The 27,237-nt window shown below is 44.4% G+C and overlaps 1 protein-coding gene and 1 long non-coding RNA gene across 2 annotated transcripts in view; one reads left to right on the forward strand and one right to left on the reverse strand.

Annotated features, from left to right (window-relative positions):
• CNTNAP2 (contactin associated protein 2) overlaps positions 1-27,237 on the forward strand; it is a 1,037,318-nt gene that overhangs the window by 962,582 nt on the left and 47,499 nt on the right. Inside the window, exons 17-20 of the mRNA XM_079947520.1 lie at positions 2,372-2,590; positions 3,831-4,067; positions 8,990-9,235; positions 10,162-10,295. Coding sequence (XP_079803646.1) covers positions 2,372-2,590; positions 3,831-4,067; positions 8,990-9,235; positions 10,162-10,295 — 836 coding nt within the window. The remainder of the gene's footprint in view (positions 1-2,371; positions 2,591-3,830; positions 4,068-8,989; positions 9,236-10,161; positions 10,296-27,237) is intronic.
• The window catches only part of LOC307199681, a 57,987-nt gene continuing 48,395 nt past the window's right edge, over positions 17,646-27,237 (reverse strand). Inside the window, exon 3 of the long non-coding RNA XR_013832116.1 lies at positions 17,646-18,199. This is a non-coding gene — a long non-coding RNA (uncharacterized lncRNA). The remainder of the gene's footprint in view (positions 18,200-27,237) is intronic.

A 27,237-nucleotide genomic window follows, 5' to 3' on the forward strand; every position in this document is an offset into this window, starting at 1 on the left:
CCTTAGAAAAAAGTTCTCATCTGTGCCAATGGGGGCCTCTTTTCTGAGGCTCCTAGCCTTGCCATTGAGGTGAGAGAGTAAAGAAATCAGCCCCCTTCCTGTCTGCTGCCTACCCTGCCAGTAAGATGTGCACTTCCCCATACCTTTAATTGCTGAATAACTAATTAAAGATACATGGTTTGGATTACTGTGATCCACTCTACTTGGGGCTGCCTTTCAAAAGTGCTCAGAAACTTCAACTTGAGCTTTTTTAAAAGCTTGCCTGTGCCTGGGAAATCCCAGGTGTATGGCACCCCTAGGCTCCAAGAGCTTCAGCCAGATTGCTGACGGGGCTAGTTATAGGGAGCAGGTGACTCTTTTGTTAGAACAAGCTTTGCATGGCTGATTGCAGCCTCTGGGAGCTTGGAAACAGGGCTGGTGGCTTTGCTGGAGGAGAAGGCACAGCAACATGAGGCCTGCCTATCCATCTTTCAAGCCACTGGGGGAAATGAGGGGTATTTTGCTAGAGCAGAGTGGTCTATCCTGGGACAGAGATGTGGGAGGAGCTTCTAGAGAGAAGGAATATCACCCATTGCAGGAGACAACCCTCTGGAGGAATGTCACACACAGAAGCAGGACTGTCAGGAGACATGCTGTGTCACTGGAGCTGCAAAATCGATTCCATGCTCTCACTTTGGACACGAAGGAGCCAGGACAGCAGTTGCAGACCTCAGAATACACTAAGGTGGCTGTGGAAGGTACAGTGCACAGAACAATTCCTATGTATTGATGGTAGGTGACCTTTGATAATCTTGGTTGCCCTTCTCAACACACCTTCCAGCTTGTCAACATCCTCCTCAAATTGTGGCGCCCAGAACTGGACACAGTATTCCAAGTGTGGTCTGACTAAGACAGAATAGAGTGGGACTATGACTTCCCTTGATCTGGATCTGGGCACTATGCTTCTATTGATGCAGCCTAGAAGAGCATTAGCCTTTTTTTGCTGCTGCATCACATTGTTGGCTCATGTTAAGCTTGTGGTCCACCAAGACCCCCTAGATCCTTTTCACAGGTGTCCCTCATCTTATATTTGTGCATCTGGTTTCCCTGCTTAAGTGCAGAACCTGACATTTTTCCCTGCTGAAATTCATTTTGTCGGTTTGGGCCCAGTTCTCCAATCCGTTAAGGTCATCTTCAATCCTGGATCCATATTCTGTGGCATTAGCTACCCCTCTCAGTATGGTGTCATCTCCAAATTGGATGAGCATCCCCTCAATTCCTTCATGCAAGTTGTTTATAAGGATGCTGAACAGCAACAGGCCCAGGACAGAACTCTGTGGCACCTCACTTATCACGTTTTCCATGAGGAACCATTAACAAGTACTCTTTGGGTTCGGTCAGTCAAGCAGCTACAAATCCACCTAGCAGTTATCTCGTTCAGCCCACATTTTACCAGCTTCTTCGCAAGAATATCACGGGGGACTTTGTCAAAAGCCTTACTGAAATCAAGATACACTATGTCCACAGCATCCCCCAATCCACCAAACTTGGAAGTCCATCAAAAAAAGAAATGAGGTTCATCTGGCATGACTGTTAAATCTTTTATATTTATATATAATTTTAATTCTATAAATGTTTAATTGGTTTTAATGATTCCACCTCTGTGTTCTTAGCTGTTCCAATTTTATCTGTAAACGGAAAGCCAGGGTAAAAAATAAATATGCAATGATAACAATACCTAGCTGGATGCTAATTTATGCAAACACCTAGGACTCTGCTACATTGGTCAAGAAATAGTGTTTTGTATGCATTATAAACACGTAACACCAGATGGCACCAGAGAGCAAATAAATTCTAAGTGATTTTCCATAGCTTCCCCCCCCCCTTTGTTTAATCTCTGATTTGTTTATAGTGTTTTTTTTAATCTCTGACTTATTTATAGCGTTTTTTCCACCCCTATCTTCACCTTTAAACCTATTTTGGTTTTACAGATCTTCATTGCACATTGCTTCCTCGCACAAGGTTACATCTTCCTCCTTCATTACTTTGTTCTCTCTGTCTTTGAATGTAGCTTGCATCTAGCAGACCCTTTGGCTCTCCCATCATCTCTAGCCATTGGCCATGCTTGCTAGGGCGGATTCTTGAAGCAGTTCAGCCCCCTCTGAAGGGCCCAAAGGTCCCCCTTCTGATTTATAAGACCACTCCATGGTCTTTAAAAAGTGTTTTCTTTATTCTAATTTATAATTAAATCTCTATTGCAACTTAAATATAACAGTTAATTGTAAAGTATAGTTTCCATGTTGGTTTCAATAGCATTCATGTAAAGCAGAATTTATTTCTTTCCCCCGCCCCCCCAACCCCAAACCAAACACCATTATCGTTTTCTCATCAGCTGCAACAGATGTCTCCTTTTCGTTTGATGTTGGAAATGGCCCTGTGGAGATCCATGTGAGGTCGCCTAGTCCACTCAATGATGACCAGTGGCATTGGGTCACTGCGGAGCGGAATGTCAAGGAGGCCAGCCTGCAGGTGGACCAGCTCCCCAAAGAGACCCGGAAGGCCCCCACGGAAGGACACACCCGCCTGGAGCTCTACAGCCAGCTCTATGTTGGTAAGCAGGAAAATAAGGAAGGGCTGGTTAAGGTATTAGTTGGTAATGTTGGTAAATGAGTGTTTTAAATTTATCTTTAATTGATTTATTGAGCCAAATTGATTTACTTGGCCTAATTTCCAGATGTTCAAAGATGATGCATGCTTTGTTCCCACTTAACAAAAGAAAGGCTCTTAGGGCCTCTAGGTCTATCTTGGCCTGCAAAACTGTGAAGCTGGAACATTTTGAAAGTCAATGGGGAAACCGAACTCCCTGTTTCCTCATATTAGAGTTGTATCTTGTATTTGCATCTTCTTTTATTGTCTGAAAATTGTTTCTTTTTTACATTTTATCCATTTTGTTCAATAAAGGTTTGAAGGTTTAATATTACCAAAACACTTTAATAACCGTTGACAGTAGCAGCCTGAGCTCAGGACTACAGTGGTACCTCAGGTTACATACGCTTCAGGTTCCATACGCTGCAGGTTATAGACTCCGCTAACCCAGAAATAGTGCTTCAGGTTAAGAACTTTGCTTCAGGATGAGAACAGAAATCGTGCTCCGACGGCGTGGCAGCAGCAGGAGGCCCCATTAGCTAAAGTGGTGCTTCAGGTTAAGAACAGTTTCAGGTTAAGTACGGACCTCCGGAACGAATTAAGTACTTAACCTGAGGTACCACTGTATTTGGATTACTAGTAGCCATATAACTGGGGGTAAAAAAACAGTGCCGCTCCTATGACAGGAAGCTTGAAATTGGTTTGGCTAAGTCTCTGTTAGGGCTGGACTCTAAATTCATTTGCACAAGAATGGCGCTCATCTTAATTGCATGTCTCCTACCTTCAGAATGATTAGCAGTAAAGAGCAATTGATCGTAATGATGACTGGTTCAGGAGATAGTTGTAACTCATTCTGGGCATCCACTTGCTTAGGAAGCTGTCAGTGCTGGGAGTCAGTGTGCCTTCCCATGCTTGCAACCAGTTTCACAGAAGGGCTCCTTGTGAATGAATGTAAGGGGGGCAGACCTAGTTTCCCTTACCCCCAACCCCACTCCCACAACCCAGTTTCCAGGCAAGGCCTTCTGGTAGAGTCGCCAGTCCCTCCACACACCTCTCTCCTCAGAGGTCTGCCCATGGAGGGGTGGGGACCTGTGGAAACAATCCCTGGCTCTTCTCTTTTTGACCCTCCTGTGCAATATGTGAAAGCGGTTATTCGCCATCTAGAAGGAGCATCTTTCGACTGAGCATTTTCCATTCTTGCCCAGGTGCCGCAGGAGGACAGAAGGGGTTTCTGGGCTGCATTCGCTCTTTAAGAATGAACGGTTTGACTCTGGATTTAGAAGAGAGAGCCAAAGTCACCCCTGGTGTGAAACCTGGGTGCTCAGGCCATTGCACCAGCTTTGGGATGTACTGCAAGAATGGTGGCAAATGTGTTGAAAAATACCATGGCTACTCCTGTGATTGCTCTGGGACAGCGTATGACGGTCCATACTGCAAAAAAGGTAACATTTTACATAGGATCATGGCACCATTTCCGAGTGTAGCACATGGACATTGTGGATCATAGTTTGTTAGACAAAAAATACCTCCCCATCACAGACTGGAGCCAGCTGAATGTGTACAAGCCGGAAGGGGCGTAGAGCAGGTTTCTCCAGATGTCTGGATTCATACATATGCGCCAACTTACAGGGCAGATGGGGGGGTGTCCCGCGTGTGTGTGATGTCACACGTACATGCTGAGCATCCCAAGAGCTGGCTTCTCCCCCCTTCTGCAGCTCCTGTCGATCTTGCGCCCAGCAGCCGGCCATGAAAGCCGTGACTCTGCGCTTGGCCCCCTGAATATTGAGCCAATTAACGGTGCAGGGCCCCCAGAGAGTTCAGCCCCCCTTCAGTGGTGCCCCTGGATTCATCTATACCTTCCAGCAGTGCTAGGGGAGAATCAAGAACTTGCGAAGAGATGTGGGGGGCATCAAGTGAGCAGCAGAGGCGGGAGAGAGGGCGGAGGAGGCGGGAGTGGGAGGCAGAGGCTGCTCTCGGGGCGCTGTGAGAATGCACCTTCAGTTGTTGGACTATTGATGTGTCTTCCTCTAAGGGATGGTAAATAATTGCAGTAACAATCAAGTTGTTACGACATTTTCTTTTTTCTCAGTAAAATAATGCAGGGAAGCTCCCCTCCACTTCCTGCTCCCTGCCTAGTCTAGTCAGAAACTCATAGCAGAGGTCTAGCTGACAAATAAAAAGAAAAGAAAATGAGAAAAAAGAAAGAAACAGAGGAGGAAGGATCACATTCATTATTAGCCTAATAAAGGGTAAAGTGTATTATACTAATTCGGTCCTTATCTTCTAATGCTGTGTCCTCATGTGCTCCTCCATATTCTCTCCAATACTATTTCTACATGTGCATGAGGAATAATGTTTTAGGTCTAAACAATTGTATTCGCTCATTGGGCTGCAATGTGACTTCTCATTATTAGCATGTCCCCATTTATGTCTTTCTGCCACATTACATACATTTATTTATAAAACTGAGAGATTGGTAACCTTGACTAGACGCAAAATAGTACGGAGCAATTCCCGCCCTCTCTTTTCCTCTCCCAGCCCTTCGGGGGATAGAATAGCAGCTGCTACACTCCCTTATAGTGTAGTTTTTCTACTCTGTGTAAAAGTGAGAAATATGCTGATATTGTGTTTCCAAAGATCTGAATTTATTGCATGGTTTGATGCCCAAAATAAGTACAGCAGGCTGGACAAAAATGACTTTGTCAGATTCAATTTGTCAAAACTGATTGCTGATTAGTTTTAGAAGTGGGGCCTTTTAGCGAGGTCAAACTGTAGAGAGGCACTTTCAGATATTATGGGAAAGTGAGAACCCTAAAGAAGGGAGAACAATAATTTGTGGATAATTTAAGAAAACAGAGAGGAGCAGACCCCCCAAAAGTTCTTCTCACTCACAGGGAAATGTTGGAGCACCTGCTTCCTAAGGGACCCTGTGGCACATCTTAGAGATAACTCTGAGTGGACTAGAACATATAAAGCAAAAGTGCTGAGATCTGATTTGCAAAGCAGACTAGGGGCCCGTTCAGACCAGACTTGAGACAGGGCAGTCATGTGTCCTAAATTTAGAGAGGACCATCCTCTGATTTAAGCACTGTCCAGTCCAGTTCAGTTTAAAAATAAGGAAGTCCAAGAAGGGGGAGCAGGGCTCTTGAAATTGTCCAGCAATAGTCCCCACCTGGGCAGCAGACACAGGTCACCTGGTCAGACCCCACTATGGCGAGCTACATGAGATTTCTTTAAACTATAGCAATTGTTTCTAAATTTGAATCTATACATATTAATTAGGGTGTGCAAATGTTGTGCATGTCGTTGTCCTCTCTTTTGGCAAAGCATTCCTATTTTTGAGGGGTGCATAAGTGGTCACCCTCGGGCGAGGAGCAGGAACATGGCCTGCCCAGCCAGTCTTTCCCACCTCCAGGCCACACCAGCACATTGTGTGTCATATTTGCATAGGGGTCAATACCTGAAGTCCAGCATGTATTGGCCCAATGGCACATTCATTAACTCACTGAAAACCCAGGAGGTTACTCCATGGTTTGGGCCTATGGACGTCACAGGCGTTCGCTAACTCTGATGTCTGAAATGCAGCCCTCTGGCAGGCTCCAAGGAGGAAGACGTGTGCCTTGTGGGTGCCATAGGCAAGAACATTGCTTTACATGCACAGAGCCTCGTTCAGTCTGGCTGGGAGACAAGAAACTGCACATATTCCAGTAGCGAAAATAGATCCTTCTTTATCTTACACAACAGTGACTTTCGATTTCAATGCATTTACAGGACCGGTAAATAGGAATGATACAAAAGAATCTAAGCAAATAAATGCTGCTGGCACTGAGGACCAGCCTAGATTGGTTTATAACTAGCAAGCACTTCTCAGGGTGAGCGTGGGCCACACACTATGGGAATATTTTTATTGATGAAATTCATGCTTGGAATTCCTGATTGATGGCTGCTGTGAAATTGCACCGCTTCCCGTCTTTGGAGGGCCCGATCTCGCGTATGAGTGACACTTCAGGTGCCGGAGATTTGCAGCAGCTGGCCAAGGACATAGCTGTCAAAATGGAGTTTGACATTTCTTTCTATTAGGAGCTTTTTCGGGTGGGGGGGGGTTGTAATCAGCTGCAATTGTTCTTTCACTGATCTGAGAAATTGTTATGAGGAGCGGCTGAAATGAGTCTGCAGTCCCAGAGATTGCTTTGCTGACCTCATTTTGCCCTTAGTTTACGTATGTTTCCCCTTCTTTGTGGAAGCCGCCCAGCAGCACTTAATGGCATTTCTGAGGGCTGAACCAGTTTGTATTCATTTTGGCATTCTTATTAGCTTGCTGCCTAAGCAGAGGGGCTGGGGGACATATCCTGAAATTAATGGGCTTGAGGTGAGGAAGATATCCCTCTCCATCTTCACATAAGAGACGAGAGAGGATTTGGCCACTGGGCAAAAGAGCAGGGGAAAGCGTTTGACTGCAGCAGCTTTTGCAGAGCTCCCCTCCTCACAGCTTTCATGCTCTCGCTGGCTCTTTGGGCTCCACTGTGCTCTGGGCATCTCAGTTATGATGGCCTTGGCAGTGTAAACTGCCTTGAAGAATTGATAGAAAGGGGAGCTATAAATTGTGTTTCAGCACAATCCTAGCTGTGTCTTACTCAGAAGCAAGTCTTGTGGGGTTAGGACTGCAGCCATCCTTAGCAACTCCTGAGCAGAAAAGTGTTGTTGTTGCTGCTGCTCCTGGTCCCGCTTGCAGGGTTCCCACGGGAACCTGCTTGGCCACTGTGACTAGATAGGCCTTCGGTCGCATCCAGCGGGGCTCTTAGGAGCAGATAAAGAAAAGACCAGGTGTCTATCATCAAAATTCATCCTAATCCAAATAGGACCCTGTTGCAAGACTCCTTTGCCTCGCTTCTAGATGAATAGGAGCATAATTTTGCCATTTTTGTATGTCCTGAAATTGCAATGAAAATATATGGAAACCTAAGAGTTGCTTACAAAAGCTGGAAAAGTCTACATTTTGTAATGGTCCTGGAAGAAAGAATATTTGCACCTTGTGCTAAGATATAGGCTGCTTAATTAATGTCCAGCATCGCTATCCAAAACCATCATCACTATTTATAAAACTCCCAAAACCATTGAAAAAAGTGTCTTAATTCACATGGATATAACAGGAAGAAGTGCATCAGCAGCATCTCCTTTCACTGCCCAACAAGAAGAACTGGAGGTTTATAATGAGATGGGATCAAGAACTAAACTGAATAGGAGAGAAAGGGAGTTATAAAATTAGCCAGGAAAAGACTTGGAAGTGCATCAAGTGATAGGAATGACTTCTCTTGAGGGCAGTCCACGTGGTCTGCCTGGTAAAGCAGAGCCCGCAGGTAAGTCAGGAGGGGGCGCTGCGTGTGTGTCGGGATCGTGGCTGGACTTCGGGGTCATCATGACACTCAGAGCCGATCTACATTCGGAATGACCCTGGGGAGCTGTGCAGCTTTAGGGGCGACAGCTGCAGGCCGAGATTTTTGAAACCTACAAGTCCCCCACACTTTTAAAGGTTTTGATGATTAATTGATTAACTGGTTAAAAGGTAGACATTTGATTACAGAAATACCCACCACAGATTGATAGCCCCAGGGAATACCTCACTCCAACACATGAACCCAACCTTTTTTGTTGATGCCCTTACTCATTTCAAGCAGTTGCCTAAGACCTCTTCACACAACCCTGGAGTCTTCTATCATGGCCTCTGAAAAAGCACTTGAAACGTCTGTGGATGGAAGCAGTCATCTGCATGCCAGCCATGCACTTAGAAGCGCCATTTTGTGGGCAAAATGCTGTTGAACCATAAAGTGGGTCAAACCCAAAGTAGTGTGGCTCACGGTTGGTAGTGTCCGCATGTAAGTTTGAGATTTTCATTATCAAGCAAAAGGGATGAAATTGGATCTAACAAAAAAGGAAGGTGTAAAATGGAATTGCTTTTCATGTTAGTATTTTGGAGGAGATTTATGGTGGAATGACAGCTATAAATCTATCACAGAGAGCTCTGAAAAGAAAGGATGGACTGTTGTTTTATGTGATTGCACCAGGGACACTTCTAAAACACATTAATTCATTTTTTGAGAAAGCAACAAAGTGCAATACTTGCTAGTGTTAGATTTAACAAAGTCTTGTGAAATTGCTTCATTAAAATCGTTTCCAGGTGTTGCCCCATTCTCAGCAGTTTCTTTACTGGGCATTTGCCTGCCCATCCATCACATCTGTCCAGACTGGCCCATTGTTCTAGTAAATTGAGAGATGAGCTGATGATAAGATTACGATAATTATAGTGTGTGTCCATCCAAATATGTCATAGTACTGTAACTTCCTTTTTCTCTTTCCCCTTCTCCAGACGTGGGCGCTTTTTTTGAAGAGGGAATGTGGCTCCGGTATAATTTTTCATCTGTGGGGAATAACGTGAAGGACTTAGGTAGCAGAACTCTCTTGAGCTCAAAGGAAACAGAGAACGTTGTGTCAGACCAGAGCCTGAAGAAAGAAGAGCTGAGCTTTAGCTTCAGCACTAACAAAGCCCCCTGTATCCTCCTGTATGTCAGTTCTTACTCCCAGGACTACATGGCTGTGCTGGTGAATCCCTCCGGTAAGTGCTTTGTCTTTGCTCTCCTTATGTGAAAATTCCTCTCCTTATGTGTTTATTATACTGTTACAAAAGTTGGGTGCTTGCTCCTCTCTCTGCTGAGCAGCAGCAAAAACCCATGGGGTTCCAGGCACTCACCCAGGGTGACAGTGTCCCTTTGGAGAATTGAGACAAAACGGAGACTGTCGTTGCTTTAAGAAACAGGGTGTGTCAGTCTGCATGGGGGGAGTCCAGACCTTGCAGCATGTTCATCTCAAGAGAGGCTTGACCTGCACAGCTGTGCAACCATGGAGTCCAAGGCATCTCACCCAGCCAGCCTTCGGCCAGCCTGCCCAATATGGATCCCAGTCTTTCTTCTCCCCTTTCTTCTTCCCAGAACACACTTTGCTTTAAAGACTCAGATTGTGAGTTCTGTACTATTGCAGTCATAATCCTTGCCAGTTTGGGGATAGCAGAGAGTTGTAGCTGCTTTGTTGTTGAGATGTTGGCCCCATCGTCTTACCTACAACTCCCCTTGTACCGTGTGCAAGTTCTGCTTTGAAGCATGTCACACGGGAACAAACCCTCGGGAAACCATGGCTGAGGACAGTGCTGTGGCAAACCTGAGCTTGCTTCTGTGGAATGTGTGAAATGGCCTTCGGACCTCAAATCATTACAATCGCACATTGCCCTGGACCCAGAAACATAAAGAGGTCACTGAAATGTCACTAAAAGGGCAGAATGGGGGTGGGGTAGGGTGGAACGGGGTATTTGCAGGGTTTTTCAGTGGGTTTCAATTATACGTGATTTCACCGACATGTGTTGTGCCTCAGAACATAACCCCCACATCACAATGACAGGATGTAAAAACTAAACAGTTGCAATTTTTATAGAAAAAGTTCTAGAAAACAGATAACAATAACTGAATAGTTGAATGTTATTTTCTGTAGGAAACTTGCAGATTCGATACAACCTTGGAAGCACTAAAGAGCCGTATAATATTAATGTAGATCACAGGAACGTGTCAAATGGACAACCACACAGCGTTAACATAACACGGCAAGGAAGGTTTATCAGTCTCCAGGTAAATGTGCTGTTATGGGGTCATTGATAACATTAATGGTAAGAATGTGGAATTTGCAAATGGAATACAGGCAGAAGGTGGAGGAATCTAAGCCAGCCAGGCATCAAACACAGATGGGATGCTCATTCCTCCTTTGGTCAGAGAGAGAAAGGGGGTTGAACAGTGTTTCCCAAAGTGGGCGATGCTGCCCCCTGGGGGCGTTGGAATGATCCTGGGGGGCGGTAGCAGTTTAGGCTAGGGTGCAATCGGGGGGCGGCATTGAATAAAAATAAAGGGGTGGGCGAAGCATAAAGAAAGAAGAGAAGAACATTATTGAAAACTGTACATGTTTCATCTGTTGTGTAATGATGCTTACCATCCGGTTGGGCGCCATTGTGGGACAGTGACAGCGCTTCCCCTGGAGGTGAGGGGTTTTCCCAGGCTTGAGGAAACCCTTTTTGCAGCTTGCCTGCCTCTTTGGGCAATGGCAGGTGGGCTGTGGCACCGGCCCCTCCCTTAGGGCGGATCGGACTGTTTGTTTGCTTAAAGAAGGGAGATTTCCACGGGGGCACTGAGTAGGTTTTTTTCTTGAAAAGGGGGCAGTAGGCAGTATTTGACTCCAATCAAATAGTTGGCAAAGGCCTTTGTAGGAGTTGACCTACATTTATAATTACATCATGATGAATGAATATTAAAGACAGAAAAGCCTTGCAGAAACCTAGGAGTGCACATGCACACACTTTGCTTAGAAACAGAACTTTTGTTTAGGACATGGGACTATAACTGTAACCTTTTTAAAAAAGGACTTTAGTTGTTGTTTTGCACTTCCTGTATAGTGTTCTGTTTTATTTGCTTGGTTTTATTTAATTTTTAATTGTCCCTGAGCTTTTCTGTTGTCAAGCAAGGACCAGAACTGTTCAGCCTCATGAATGTTAGAATCATAGAATCATAGAGTTGGAAGAGACCCCAAGGGCCATCGAGTCCAACCCCCTGCCAAGCAGGAAACACCATCAGAGCACTCCTGACATATGGTTGTCAAGCCTCTGCTTAAAGACCTCCAAAGAAGGAGACTCCACCACACTCCTTGGCAGCAAATTCCACTCTCGAACAGCTCTTACTGTCAGGAAGTTCTTCCTAATGTTTAGGTGGAATCTTCTTTCTTGTAGTTTGGAACCATTGCTCCGTGTCCGCTTCTCTGGAGCAGCAGAAAACAACCTTTCTCCCTCCTCTATGTTAGTCTTCAGTATTTGGCATGAAGGGAGAAGATCTGCACAGGGAGAGAGACCTGGCCGTTGGTTGTACTTGTCTGGCCTCCCTGGGCTGCTGAGGTCCCCTCTAAGTTCTGAACAACTAGGAGCCCTTCTTTTCTCTCCCCTTCCAGCAAGATCGGACTCTGAGAGAAGGGGTTTCTCCCTCCTCCCTTTTCAGCACTGAGTTCCAGGCGTGCCCCAGAGATCCCTGGTGCATCCAATTTTTCTCCTGAACCTGGTGCAAAGAAGTCTCACCCCCTTTCCTGATCAGGGGGAACCATTCTGCTTAGTACTGAGCTGGCGCTCAAACTCAGCAGGATCACTCTGCCTTCATAGAGGCTGATGCGAAGAAGGGGCAATCCTGCTTTCTTTCTTTTTTAAAAAAAGACTGTACTTGAATATATATTCATTGGCTGATTGTTTTTCTTACTAATAATTGTGATTTTACTAAAACAAAATATTCTTTTGCAACTTACACATCTTCAAAATATCTTCCTTTTGTCCTTCACCTTTTGATGAAGGATGGTACATTGTAAGCCTGTGGACAAGATTTGCCTTATCTTTTAATATCTGTATAGCACTTAGAAAGTTTTAAGTACAATACAAGTATTGTTATTAATGCAGAAACTCCAAGTGTTTTCCAGGGACAGTCCAGGATTTACAGAAGCTGTCCCAGTTTCTGATTTGATCCCAGAATATCCCGCTTTTCCTTAGGACGCCCCTATTTCCATCAGTGAAATTTTGGAGGGTCTGCAGTTATGCGACCCCCAAGCCAAGGAGATAAGTGACTCTACAACCTTTCAGTCCTGCCCACCTATCAGTCTGAAAGCACGTCAAAGTACAAGTAGATAAATAGGTACAGCTCCAGTGGGAAGGTAAACGCCGATTCCGTGTGCTGCTCTGGTTCACCAGAAGCAGCTTTGTCATGCTGGCCACATGACCCGGAAGTTGTCTGCGGACAAACGCCAGCACCCTCAGCCAACAAAGCAAGATGAGTGCCACAACCCCAGAGTCATCTGCGACTCGACCTAATGGTCAGGGGTACCTTGACCTTGACCTTGACAACCTTTAGAAGGCAGCCCTGGATATTTTATTATGTTTTTATATATGTTGGAAGCTGACTGGGCAAGCCTGTCAGGTGGGTGGGGTGGAAGAAGAAGAAGAAGAAGAAGAAGAAGAAGAAGAAGAAGAAGAAGAAGAAGAAGAAGAAGAAGAAGTCCCTATTTTCATCGGAGAAATGTTGGAGCGTCTTTTTACCACAACAAGATATTTCAACTCTTAATGTCTCACTCCCTGATAACCACTAGATGGCAGCACATCATAACTTTTTGAAAGGCTCTTCTGTTTTCCTTATTCCCACATATTATATTATTATTGGTAGCTAGTTATCAGAAATTAGTCAGCCATTCAGTGGCGTAGCGTGGGGGGTGCAGGGGGGGCCGGCCGCACCGGGCGCAACATCTGGGGTTAGGGCAAATCCACGGGTTAGGGGGCGCAAATCCACGGGTTAGGGGGCGCAAATTACTTGCCTTGCCCCGGGTGCTGACAACCCACGCTACACCACTGCAGCCATTATTAATTTCTGGACACCCGCAATACCTATTTGAGGATAAAGAATCACCATGTGTGTTAAGTTGTGGGTGAACATATCAGACGGCACAGCGATTCTTCAAACAGCTCTTGTTTATTCACAGGCCAGAACAGAACTGAGCTGAAGGGTTCAGCCAGCCTGCTTATATAGAGCTCAACTACAAAGCAACAGTAACACTTTCTGTAACAATCCAATCACTGAACATCACTTTCAATCCCTTATTTGCATATGTGGACCTGAGTGAAAACTATACAGTATCCCCCTGCTGGCCCAGGGTGAGAACTTCAGTACATAACAATGTGTGCCCCACATTCCCGGGGTATTTGAGTGTAAAGGGCATTTCTCACTGAGGCACCAAATTATTGGATTCATGATATAGATATTAATCATGGAGGGTGGGATGCTGCAATTCCTGCAGGGATACTTGCGAAGGAACATACACTTGCCAAAAGATATCTACTCTCTAGTAAAAGGAAGTTGCCAGAACTTTTTCTGGAAAAAAGAAAGTGTACCCTCTTTGAATTCTGTGGTTTTGCATATGAATAACGATCATCTGTTCCTGAGCAGGCCTTAGAATTAGGTAAATAAAACCTCATGAACAACAGCACATGATATATTGAACTGTGTCATGATTTATTTAGCAGAAATAAAGCCATGTGTGAAAAACTAAGTACACCTTATGATTCAATAGCTTGTAGAACCACCTTTAGCAGTAATAACATGAAGTAATAGTTTTGTGTAGGACTTTATGCATCTCTCACATCATTGTGGAGGAATTTTGGCCCATTCTTCTTTACAGCATTGCTTCAGTTCATTATGCACAGCTCTCTTAAGGTCCCGTACAGCATTTCCGTTGGGTTGAGGTCTGGACTTTGACTGGGCCATTGCAACCCCTTGCTTCTTTTCTGTTGTAAATTTGCTGGTGTACTTGGGATCCTTGACCTGTGGCATGACCCAGTTTCGGCCAAGCCTCAGCTTTCGGGCAGATGGCCTCACATTAGAATACTTTGGTGTACAGAGGAGTTCTTGTCGACTCAGGGACTGCAAGGTTCCCAGGTGCCCTGTGGCTGCAAAACAAGCCCAAATCATCACCACCATGCTTGACAGTTGGCATAGGTTTGGTTTTTGCCAAATGTGGTGCTGTGCATTATAGCCAAACATCTCCACTTTGGTCTCATCTGTCCAAAGAACATTGCTCCAGAAGTCTTGTGTTTTGTTTAGATGCAACTTTGCAAACCAAAGCCGTGCTGCCATGTTCTTTTTCAGAGAGATGAGGCTTTCTCCTGGAAACCCTTCCAAACAAACCATACTTGTTTTGTCTTTTTCTAATTGTACTGTCATGAAACTTAACATTTAATATGCTGAGGCCTGAGGAGCCTCAGATGTAACTCTTGGGTTTCCTGCAATTTGCTGAGACGTCCACTCCTGAGAAGATTGACAACTGTCTTAAATGTTTTCCACTTTTAAATAACACTGGTCAACAACAGGGGGTTGACCTGGCATGTGTGACTGAGACCTGGGTGCGCGAAGGGGATACTGTTACCCTACGAGAGATGGCGCCCCCGGGTTTCTCCGTCCTTCACCAGTCGCGGACTGTGGGCCGGGGGGGAGGGGTGGCGTTATTAATCCGGGAAGATTGTTCTTTCAGGGCTCTACCATCGCCACCGATCCCCGGCATTGAATGTGTTGGCCTAGTGTGGGGCTCCGAGGTGAGCTTGGCTGTCTGGCTGGTGTACCGGCCACCTAGCGCACCAGCAGCCACCCTGTCAGGCCTGCTGGAGGCGGTGGCCGGCTGGGCCTTGGAGTTCCCTAAGCTATTGGTATTGGGGGACTTCAACATCCATGCTGATGCCACTCCCTCCTCACAGGCTCTGGACCTGGTGTCTTCCATGGCGACACTAGGGCTCTCCCAGTTTGTTTCGGGCCCCACACATCAAGCAGGCCACACGCTGGATTTGATCTTTGGCGTCGGTATAGATGTGATCATGTTTCCTTCGATGAAGGTGCCATGGTCTGATCACTATGCTCTGAAAGCCAGGATTGACGTTCCACCCCCACCCTGCTTGGGTGGCGAGCCAATTTGGGCTCGCCCGCAGAGGCTGATGGACCCTGATAGATTCCGTCAAGCCTTGCGGGACCTTTCTCCCCCTGGCGACTCATTGACTGAGCGTGTTGAGGCCTGGAATACCCAGCTCCTGGCAGCCATCAATGAGATCGCACCTAAGCGCCCTCTGCGACCCCGCAGAAACCGGGCTCCCTGGTTTACCGAGGAGCTCCGGAAAATGAAGCGGGACCTCAGACGGCTAGAGCGAGTATGGCGGGGTGCCCGTGACGGAGCCTCAAGAACATCTTATAGGGTTTTTATGAAAACCTATGAGATGGCAGTGAAGGCCGCTAAAAAGTCCTACTTCTCGGCCTCCATTGCATCTGCTAGCTCTCGCCCGGCACAATTATTTAGTATAATTCGGTCTTTAACGTCCCTCGAAGGACAGCCAAATTTAAATAACAATTTGACACACAGCTGTGAGGCATTTGCGAGCTTTTTTGCGGAGAAGGTCTTGTTGCTCCGCCATGACCTCCCTGCCAATTTGGATACAATAAAGGAACTGGAGGCCCCTCGACTGTCCTCGGGTTCAGTATTGGACCACTTTGACTGGATATCCCCAGCTGATGTAGACAGATTCCTCCGAGCTGGAAAGCCCACCACCTGTCCTCTCGACCCGTGCCCGTCCTGGCTGATTAGAGCGTGTCCAGAAGAGGTGCGGGCCCCCCTGGGGGATATCATCAATCTATCCCTTGGCACCGGGACATTCCCAGGGGAACTGAAGGAGGCAGTGGTGCGCCCGCTCTTAAAGAAAACATCATTAGATCCCTTAGATCTATCCAATTACCGCCCGGTTTCGAATCTTCCATTCCTGGGTAAGGTGATTGAGAGAGCGGTTGCTGAACAGCTTGGTAGGTTTCTGGATGAAACATCAGCTCTGGATCCATTCCAGTCCGGCTTCCGCGCTGGTCATGGGACCGAGACGGCTCTGGTCGCCCTAACAGATGATCTCCGCAGGCAGCTGGATCGAGGCGGGTCGGGGCTGCTGATTCTTCTAGACCTGTCAGCAGCCTTCGACATGGTCGATCACGAACTCCTGGACCACCGCCTTGCCGACGTGGGGATCCAGGGCACAGTCCTTCAATGGCTGCGCTCGTTTCTCTCTGGTCGGGGACAGAGGGTGGCGCTTGGGGGGGAATTGTCATCCCGCCACTCCTTGGTGTGTGGTGTGCCTCAGGGTGCAATACTCTCCCCGATGCTTTTTAACATCTTTATGCGCCCCCTCGCCCAGCTTGTCCGGAGTTTTGGGCTGGGCTGCCATCAGTATGCTGATGACACCCAACTCTATTTGTTGATGGACGGCCACCCGGACTCGGCCCCAGACACACTGATCAGATGCTTGGAGGCTGTGGCTGGATGGTTACGTGGGAGCTGGCTGAAGTTAAATCCTTCGAAGACAGAGGTCCTCTGGCTGGGACGGGACGACATGGGACTGAGGGGGCAACTCCCATCTCCTGCGGGGGTGCAATTAGTGCCAGCACCGTCCGTTAAGAGTTTGGGTGTAATCTTCGATACCTCCCTCTCCATGGAGGCGCAGATTGCAGCTACAACAAAGGCGGCATTTTTTCATCTCCGCCAAGCTAAGCAGTTGGCTCCTTACCTCTCTTGCCCTGACCTAGCCACTGTGATCCACGCGACGGTCACCTCCAGACTGGATTATTGTAACTCGCTCTACGTGGGGCTGCCCTTGAGACTGACCCAGAAACTCCAGCGGGTGCAGAATGCCGCAGCGAGACTCCTTACGGGGTCCTCGCTTAGAGATCACATTCATCCGGTGCTATACCAGCTGCACTGGCTCCCGGTGGAGTACAGGATCAGGTTTAAGGTGCTGGTTTTAACCTTCAAAGCCCTATACGGCCTAGGGCCCTCGTACCTACGGGACCGCCTCTCCTGGTATGCCCCACAGAGGAACTTACGATCTTCAAATAAAAACACCTTGAGGGTCCCAGGCCTCAGAGAGGTTAGGCTGGCCTCAACTAGAGCCAGGGCTTTTTCGGCTGCGGCTCCAACCTGGTGGAACGCTCTGTCACAAGAGACAAGGGCCCTGCAGGACTTGACATCTTTCCGCAGGGCCTGCAAGACAGAGCTGTTCCACCTGGCATTTGGTCAGGGCGCAGCCTGACCCCCTCCTCTGGCAATCTTTACAAAGCTTTAGTTTATGGTTGCCATCAATTTTGATTTTAATTCATTTTTATAATGTTTTATAATGTCACACTGTTTTAATGTTGTTAGCCGCCCTGAGCCCGGCTTCGGCTGGGGAGGGCGGGATATAAATAAAATTTATTATTATTATTATTATTATTATTATTATTAACACATTTGTTGTCTGCGTTTTTTCGGTTGATTTAGGACGAATCTGATGCGCTGAATCCAAAAATCACATTGGTTTTGCGCAATCAGGTCAAGTTTTTGAGCTATGGCACATGTATTTTTTTACGTTTTTGTTCACATGTACACTTGTGTGGAGCATTTTAGAAGAAGTTGGTGGGGGTAAAATGCCATGTTGAATAATTGTTTTGATTGGAAATGATTATTTTAATGACAAGAAGTATTCAGGTCCGATAGTTCTGGGTGATTATGTCGAAAAGGGATCAGTTTGAAGTCATAAAACCTCGAAATCTTCCATAAATTGGTGCAGCTGGGATCAACAGAAAGAACCGGAGCAGCCTCAAGTATCCTGATCTGCAATCAACACGTCGTCCTGTAGCTCATTGTGATGAAATTCCAGTGCCTATCTTCGGAGAACTTCCTGACATTAGTGACGAAGATGCCTCCAGTGTTGAAGGACATGAAGAAGAAGAAGTGGTTCTTGAAGATGATGGTCCACATCCATTTTCCCAAAAGGAGTTGAATGAACTAGTTCGTGACCTCAGCTTGTCAAAGGACTCTGCCGAACTGTTGACATCCAGATTGAAGGGAAAAAAACCTCCTCTCTGACAGTGCTTGCATCAGCTTCTTCCGCAACAGGCATCAAGAGTACCTCCGTTTTTTCTCGGAAGAGAAGGACTTGGTGTACTGTGCAGATATTGCGCAGCTTCTGCTCAAGCTTGGAGTGCCACAGTATGAACCCAAAGATTGGAGACTTTTCATTGATGGCAGCAAGCGATCACTGAAATGTGTTCTGCTACACAACGACAACCAGTTTGCCTCTATACCCCTGGCTCCCTCGAGTACACTGAAGGAGAACTATGAAGCGGTGAAGTATGTGCTGGAGAAAATTGGTTATGATCAGCATAAGTGGTTTATTTGTGTTGACCTGAAGATGGTGAACTTTTTGTTGGGACAACAGTCTGGCTTCACCAAGTACCCATGTTTTCTGTGCATGTGGGATAGTAGGGACCGTGCTCAGCATTACACGAAGAAGGACTGGCCTGTGCGGGATGAATTGGTGCCTTGCAAAGAAAGGAACGTCATCAACGACCCTCTGGTGGACAGAGACAGAATACTCTTCCCACCATTGCACATCAAGCTCGGCTTAATCAAGCAGTTCACCAAGGCTCTGGACAAGGATGGTGACTGCTTCACTTACTTGTGCCAGGCTTTTCAAGGATTGAGCATGGGGAAGTTGAAAGCTAGCATCTTTGATGGTCCTCAGATCCGTCAGCTCATCAGAGATCCAGAGTTCGGAAACTCAATGAACGAAGTGGAACTGGAAGTGTGGAAGGCATTTGTTCTGGTAGTGAAGAACTTTCTTGGCAACAATAAGGCCAGAAACTACGCAGAACATGTCAACAACATGCTGACTGCTTTCAGAAACCTGGGCTGCAACATGAGCGTCAAGATGCACTACCTATTTTCACATATGGACTGGTTTCCTGAGAACCTGGGTTCAATGAGTGACAAGCAGGGGGAGAGATTCCATCAGGACATGAAAGAGATGGAGACCAGGTATCAGGGTCGCTGGGACGCAGTCATGATGGCTGACTACTGTTGGACTCTGAAGAGAGACCTCCCTGCTGCTGAGCATTCCAGGAGTTCCAAGAAATGGAAGTTCAAGCCCTGAAGTTTGAAAAATGGTGAAGCAACATGCAATTTACGTGTACAATTTATCAATGTCCACCATTCAGTTTACAGTAAACCTGACCTGATGGAGAGAAACAGATGCCATTTCCTGATTCAGCAGTGCAAAGATACCCTAAATCAGTTGTAGAAATCTAGACAGCATTCAAAAAGTAAAAAATTGTTCCCCAGTGAATCTTTCTCACTGAATGATGGACATAAAATTGGTTGGAGATGGCCTTAGAATCCCTTCCCAGTTTCATGGGCAGCAGCACTTGCTTCTCTAAGAGCCTTGTGTTGTCTTTCTTCTTTGGCATTGTGTTAAAACACATCTGAATGCTCCAGACCAGCAAACTGCCAAAGCTTTGACTCTTATATTTTTTTAAAAAAATAATATTTATTGAAATTTCCAAGAAAAAAGAGAAAAAAGAAAAATAGAAAAAAAGAAATTACATAATCCAAGAAAAAGAAAAAAATACAAAATACAGGGAAAAAATGAAAAATAAAAGCAAGTTAAAAACAAATCCCTCTTTCTCTATCTTATGGTTCATTTACTTATTTCCGTGACTTCCTCACACCTCCCTCCTTTATATTCCAATTCGAATAATTAATTCAGCAAATTTTTCCCTCTTTGTTTTATCTTAGTTCTTTATCTTAAACAAATTATATCATTCTATTTTTCATCTAATTATCAAACCATTTTTTGCATATTCCTTTTTAACCTTATTGTTAGAAATCACTTCGTTTCCTTCCTACTTCATTTTAACATCCATTAATTTTACACTGTTTCTGCAAATAGTCCTTAAATTTCTTCCCATAAAGTTTCAAAATTTAAACCATATTTATACCTAACTTCTTCAAACCTTTCTACTCATGCCAATTATTTCCTTTCCAACAAATTCCCTGTTTTTTCATTAATATCAAACTAATTCCAAAAATAAAAAGAAATTCTCCTCAAATTTTTATCCAACGTCCCTTCTTCCTGGTTTCGGGTTATGTCAGTCCTTTCAGTCTCACATCCAGTCCATCAATCTGGTGTTCTGATATCCAAGGCTCTTAAGTCACTTCCATGCCCCCTCTGCATATTTTCTTGTTCCTGTTTATTCTTACACCCTTCCCTGTCCCTTGTTGGTTTCTTTTGTGATTTCTTCCCTTTCTCCTTGGGGGGTGGGCTTCCGGGGAACTCCAATCGGTGTTGTTGTTTAGTCGTTTAGTCGTGTCCGACTCTTCGTGACCCCATGGACCAGAGAACGCCAGGCACTCCTGTCCTCCACTGCCCCCCGCAGCTTGGTCAGACTCATGCTGGTAACCTCGAAAACACTATCCAACCATCTCGTCCTCTGTCGCCCCCTTCTCCTTGTGCCCTCCATCTTTCCCAACATCAGGGTCTTCTCCAGGGAGTCTTCTCTTCTCATGAGGTGGCCAAAGTACTGGAGCCTCAGCTTCACAATCTGTCCTTCCAGTGAGCACTCAGGGCTGATTTCCTTCAGAATGGAGAGGTTTGATCTTCTTGCAGTCCATGGGACTCTCAAGAGTCTCCTCCAGCACCATAATTCAAAAGCATCAATTCTTCGGCGATCAGCCTTCTTTATGGTCCAGCTCTCACTTCCATACATCACTACTGGGAAAACCATAGCTTTAACTATACGGACCTTTGTTGGCAAGGTGATGTCTCTACTTCTCAAGATGCTGTCTAGGCCTGTCATTGCCCTTCTCCCAAGAAGCAGGCGTCTTTTAATTTCGTGGCTGCTGTCACCATCTGCAGTGATCATGGAGCCCAAGAAAGTAAAATCTCTCACTGCCTCCATTTCTTCCCCTTCTATTTGCCAGGAGGTGATGGGACCAGTAGCCATGATCTTCGTTTTTTTGATGTTGAGCTTCAGACCATATTTTGCACTCTCCTCTTTCACCCTCAATAAAAGGTTCTTTAATTCCTCCTCACTTTCTGCCATCAAGGTTGTGTCATCTGCATATCTGAGGTTGTTGATATTTCTTCCGGCAATCTTAATTCCGGCTAGGGATTCATCCAGCCCAGCCTTTCGCATGATGAATTCTGCATATAAGTTAAATAAGCAGGGAGACAAAATGCAGCCTTGTCGTACTCCTTTCCCAATTTTGAACCAGTCAGTTGTTCCATATCCAGTTCTAACTGTAGCTTCTTGTCCCACATAGAGATTTCTCAGGAGACAGATGAGGTGATCAGGCACTCCCATTTCTTTAAGAACTTGCCATAGTTTGCCATGGTTGACACAGTCAAAGGCTTTTGCATAGTCAATGAAGCAGAAGTAAATGTCTTTCTGGAACTCTCTAGCTTTCTCCATAATCCAGCGCATGTTTGCAATTTGGTCTCTGGTTCCTCTGCCTCTCCAATCGGTAGTAATCTCCATTTTCTTTCATCAGGCTAGCCCATTCCCCAGAGTCCCATTCCCCCAGGTTAATTTTGTAATCCAAAAAGTAGTTGTTCCAGAAGTAGTTGTCGACCCGTTTCAGAGTCCCGCCAGAGCTGAGAGCTTCCTTAACTCCAAACACTTCCAGAGACACATCATATTCAATCTTGCAGTACTGCGACTTTTGGTCATGCAGGACTTTAGGTTTCTCCATCTGTATCTTTTGAAGTGCAATCACAACCTCTTCCATCATCATCTGCCCTTGAACTTGCCCTGTCAAGCCAGTTTCCTGAGTTAGTTGTTGTGGAACTTCTTTATCCTTATTTTCTGTTGTTTCATATTTACTGGCTACAACAGATATAGAGTCTAACTTTTCGTTCATTAAGTCCATTTTCTCATGCAGCTGCTGTAGCTTAGCATTTATTCTGCCAAGGTCAGACAACAAGGTTTCTTCCCGGCACATTGCTGTTCAAGGCCAGGCGGCCGTTCCCACGGTCTGATTCCCAGAATTGTAGAATTTCACTATAAACTGCAGCAACAAATTGACAAGCTCCCTCTAGGGGACACAATTTCAGTTCACATCCATCTTTAAAATGTATCCAACAAAGGAAAATTTACTTTCGGTTTTCAAATACTTTGTTTCCTTAACATGCAAAATGCAGAAAGCGGCATTAAAGTTAATTTGTTTCTCTTCTTTTTACTGTCTGTCAAGAGTAAACCACTTTCAATCGATGGGCATCTCCAAAACTTTCTGTCCTGACACCCCGTCCCCAGGTTTGGGACGATGGAGGCTTATGTTCCTTTACTCTCTCCCCGCAGGCTTAGGAGATCAAAAATTTTCCCCCTTTTCCCCTGCTGTCAAGGGGGGTTTTGTTGTTTATAAATGCAGGAAATTTCAGTCTTTAAGTCAATTTTCCAGGCTGATTAGCTTATAAGATCTTTGCTTCAGTCTATTTATAAAGCGGAAGGTGGACTTCCTGTTTAGACCTTCCCGCTACATACCTAATTCATAAATTTTGTAGTTTTCTTAATCAAATCTTCCGTTTTTACTCACGGGTACTTGTTTTAGAGTCCAATTGTCATCAGGAAAAAGTCAGCGCTCTCCAGCGATGGCTGCGCGGCTTCCCTCCGTGAAAGTAGCAGTCGGTTCGATGCACCGTGCTGCTCACCCCACTTCGCTCCGGAGCCCCAAAAGGGGTTCCCCGCGAGTAGGGGAGGCGCTCCTGGTGCTCTGCCGAACCCCACGTTCCCAGGCTTCTTCCACCTGGGATTTCTAGCGGGTCCCCGCCTTCGCCGCGGAGGGAAGACCCAGTTTCCACGGAGCCCGTTCCTCCGATCGGAGGAACTCCGCCATTCACCGATGGCGCTAACCCGGAAGTCCAAAGCTTTGGCTCTTATAGAGGTGGGCACACTTGCTGATGATCAATTAAGCAAGGGCATTTGATTAGCAGCCCCTGCCTGCTACTTAGCCTCTTAATTCCTATGGAAGCAGTAAGAGTGTACTTAGTTTTTCACACACAATTTCGCCATTTTGGCTTTATTTCTGCTAAATAAATCATGAGACAGTGTAATATGTTGTGTGTTGTTGTTCATCTGAGGTTGTGTTACCTAATTTTAAGACCTGCTAAGGAACAGATGATTGTTCTTATGTCTTCATATGTAAAACCACATAATTCAAAGAGGGGGCACTTTCTTCTTCCTGTGACTGTATATATCTATATCTCCCGCTGGCTGGTGCTATGAAGTACGAATTCTTTTAAATCTAGTAGATATTTTCCCATTTATAAGAACATGTCCCTGACCAGCAGCATCTCTTACTATCGGCTGCCCTACACCATGGTATACGAATAGTAATAATCTCAACAACTTTGAAGTTGTCATTCTTCTGATTTCCTCCTGCTTTTTATTCAGCCTGAAAATATTCACACCTATTGCTATTTCCCCCAATAATATTGCTCAGCTGCAGGAATTCTGACAAGACTGATGCACAAGATGCCCAGTGCTCATCAGTTTCCCTCTTTTGTTTTGGTATCGGACACCACAGGTTTCACTCTGGCACAGCTGCCGGTTTTTCACCCTTGAACTGGGAGATTTCATGTGACCAGGCTGATGTCCGCATTTGCTCCCTAAGCCTCATGTTTTCTAAAGAAAGAAAAGGAAGCACAACCTTTTTCTTTTGGTTATGACCTCAGATGGTTGGCCATTTTAAACCAGCCTCAGAGACATTAATATTCTAGTTCCTCTTAGGAAATCTGGGCTCAGTTCTCCTCTGCTCCTTTCTCCCTTGCTCTCTTTGCCTGCTTGCTTATTCCCTTTCCACTTCCCTGTTTGTATCCATCTGGCTTTTCTGTTTAGACAGGGACACCAGTCTTTTCTCCTCACCTGGCAAGCGTCTAGCCCAGGGTTGTCCTGAACATTGCAATGCTGAGCAGAAAAGATGGTGTAGATTTCCTTTGCAGACATAATGGCACATAGACTTAAAAAATGTTTATTTAGCCTTATACACAGTGATCAGGCCGGCTTCCTTCCTAATAGACAAATAAAAGACAACATCAGACATACAATAGACATTATTGAATATCTAGAATGTCATAACGAAATCCCTGCCGCTTTAATGTTCGTTGACGCCGAGAAGGCTTTCGATAATGTCTCCTGGGGTTTTCTAATAAAATGTCTGGAAAAAACAGGGATAGAGGGCACATTCCTAGAAGGAGTTAGAGCAATATACACACAACAAAGAGCCAGATTAATTATAAATAACAATCTGACAGAACAGTTTGAAATAGCAAAAGGTACTCGACAGGGGTGCCCTCTATCACCGCTGCTGTTTATCATAGTCTTAGAGACAATTACAAATAAGATAAGGAAAACCCCAGAGATCCGTGGTATAAAAACCGGCGCGAATGAACATAAATTGAAAACATATGCAGATGACCTTATGTTGTCATTGGAAGAACCAAAGGAGAGCATTGGCAAAGTCATAAAATTACTAGAAGAATTTGGAAAACTATCGGGATTTAAATTGAACAAAGAAAAAACCAAAATAATGACTAAAAATATGAAAGAAGACATCATAAATGAGCTTGAAAGACAAACTGGAATTAAAATAACCAAAAAAGTAAAATATCTTGGAATTTGGATAACTATGAAAAATATAAATTTGATGGAAAATAATTATAAGAAAACATGGAAAGAGATAATGAAGGACTTGGATATATGGAACAGATTACACCTCTCGTGGTTGGGCAGAATGGCGGCAATTAAAATGAGTTTATTACCCAAATTACTCTTCTTATTCCAGAACATTCCAATAATTAGGGGAATTGCAATTTTTAAAGAATGGCAGAGACTACTTTCCAAATTTATTTGGCAGGGGAAAAGACCCAGAATTAAATTTAAATTGCTTACAGACCAAAGAGATAGGGGGGGTCTTGCGGTCCCAAATCTGAGGTTATATTATGAGGCCGCATGTCTTTGTTGGGTAAAAGACTGGATCGTCATCAAAAATAGAGAGATGTTAGATCTAGAGGGGTTTAACTTAAGATTCGGTTGGCACGCTTATCTATGGCAAGATAAGGGAAGGGTTCATAAAGGTTTTTCTAACCATATTTTCAGAGGGCCACTATTGGAAGTCTGGGAAAGGAATAAAAAATTGCTGGAGCAGAAGACACCCTGGTGGCTATCACCAATTGATATTTTAACAATTAAAAAATTAAACATTGAGGGGGAACGATGGACGTATGAGGACTTACTAACCAAAACAGAATCCGGGTGGAGGATTAGACCATACGAAGAAATAAAAAATAAGTTGACTGGTTGGATTCAATATCATCAAATAAATTCAATGTGGACGGAAGATAAAAAGATTGGAATAAATGAGAAAAAATCTAGATTCCAGATTGAAATAATAGAAAGTAAAACAAAATTACTATCAAAAATGTATAACCAGTTGCTTGAGTGGGACACCAAGGATGAGGAAGTAAAGGAGGTGATGGTGAGGTGGGCGGTAGATCTAGGGTATAATATAGAGTTTGATAAATGGAAGGCTTTATGGTGTAAAGATATGAACTTTTCAGCATGCACGACACTTAAGGAAAATATGTACAAAATGATGTACAGATGGTACATAACGCCGATAAAATTGCATAAAATTTATAGAACAGGTGACAAACTGTGTTGGAAATGTAAGAGTAAAGAGGGCGAATTTATTCACATGTGGTGGACGTGCGAGATTCTCAAAAAAATCTGGGAATCTATCTATAATGAATTAAAAAAAAATTTCAAATATACGTTTGTTAAAAAACCTGAAACCTTCCTGCTGGGGATAATTGGCAAAGATATTAAAGAAGAAGATAGAACCCTTCTTCAATACGCAACAGCGGCCGCTAGAACCCTCATAGCACAGTACTGGAAAACAGCAAAAACCCCAACATTAAAGGAGTGGCAATTTAAATTAATGGATTACTTAGAATTGGCAAAGTTGACTCAGAAAATAAGAAATCAAAAAAGTACAAAATTTAGTAATGAATGGGATAAATTTAGAATATATATGGAAATAGAGACAAGGGGAAAATCAAAATGTTAATCAGAAATATAGATGTATTTAAAAAAAAAAATCACAGTAGGCATGAGATAACGCTTACTACGTTATAAATTTTATTTTGGAATAGATACAGCAGAAAGATAATTAAGATAACATTATCCGAAATCGAGATAAAGGGAAGTCGATCAATGTTGTTGTAAAATTAATGTTGTGTTGTTTAAGTTGTAAAATTAATGTTGTGTTGTTAAAGTTGTGTTGTTTATGTTGTACGTATTTTATGTTCTTTTTCTTTTCTTTTCTTTTCTTTTCTTTTTATGTTTATTTCATTTACTTTTGTCTGTTGTATGTCTGTGAAATATAGTTATGCAAAACTTAATAAAAATATTAAAAAAAGAAAAGAAAAAGAAAAGATGGTGTAGATTTCTATGTCAGCTTTGAAAGGGAGGGTGAAAATGCAGCTCCTTTTCTGTCAGCATCACTCAGGAAAATTAGTTAAGGAATTGCGGAAGCCCTCCTAACACACATCAACACAGGGGGGCGTTGAAATTTACTCTCTTTCTCTGAACGCCCAAATTAGATTAGATTAGATTAGATTAGATAAATTTATTGTCATTGTCCGTATATACACAGTATACACAACAACGAAAATCAAACACCCAAGACCGGATTCACATACACATTTGCACGTATCTCCAACACTCTCATCCTATTCAGACATAATCTATTAAAACATACATAATCCAGAATATAACACAACCTATTAGAAGCATAGCATAACCTAAAACCTATCTCATTCCTTACTACTCACTGCTTGCTATTTCTTACAACTGGCCCTGAGATCATTGTTTAGTGCAATCAGAGCTCTTGGATAGAAACTATTCAGAAGGCGTGTGGTTCGTGTTTTCATTGTCCTATATGTAGCTTTCTCCCAAAAGGAGATTGTTGCCACGCCAAGATCCACATGGCATTAGGTTCCAGAGGTCCCAGGCGTGCTCAGAGTTTGTGTCCTTTTGGAAATGAGGCCCAGCAGAGACTCTAGTGGGGGTCTTTGTAATATATGCCTTATTTACACCTGAAACTGTGATGGAG

This window comes from Podarcis cretensis (genome assembly GCF_951804945.1).
Source record: "Podarcis cretensis genome assembly, chromosome: 12".
NCBI classification, from domain to species: domain Eukaryota; kingdom Metazoa; phylum Chordata; class Lepidosauria; order Squamata; family Lacertidae; genus Podarcis; species Podarcis cretensis.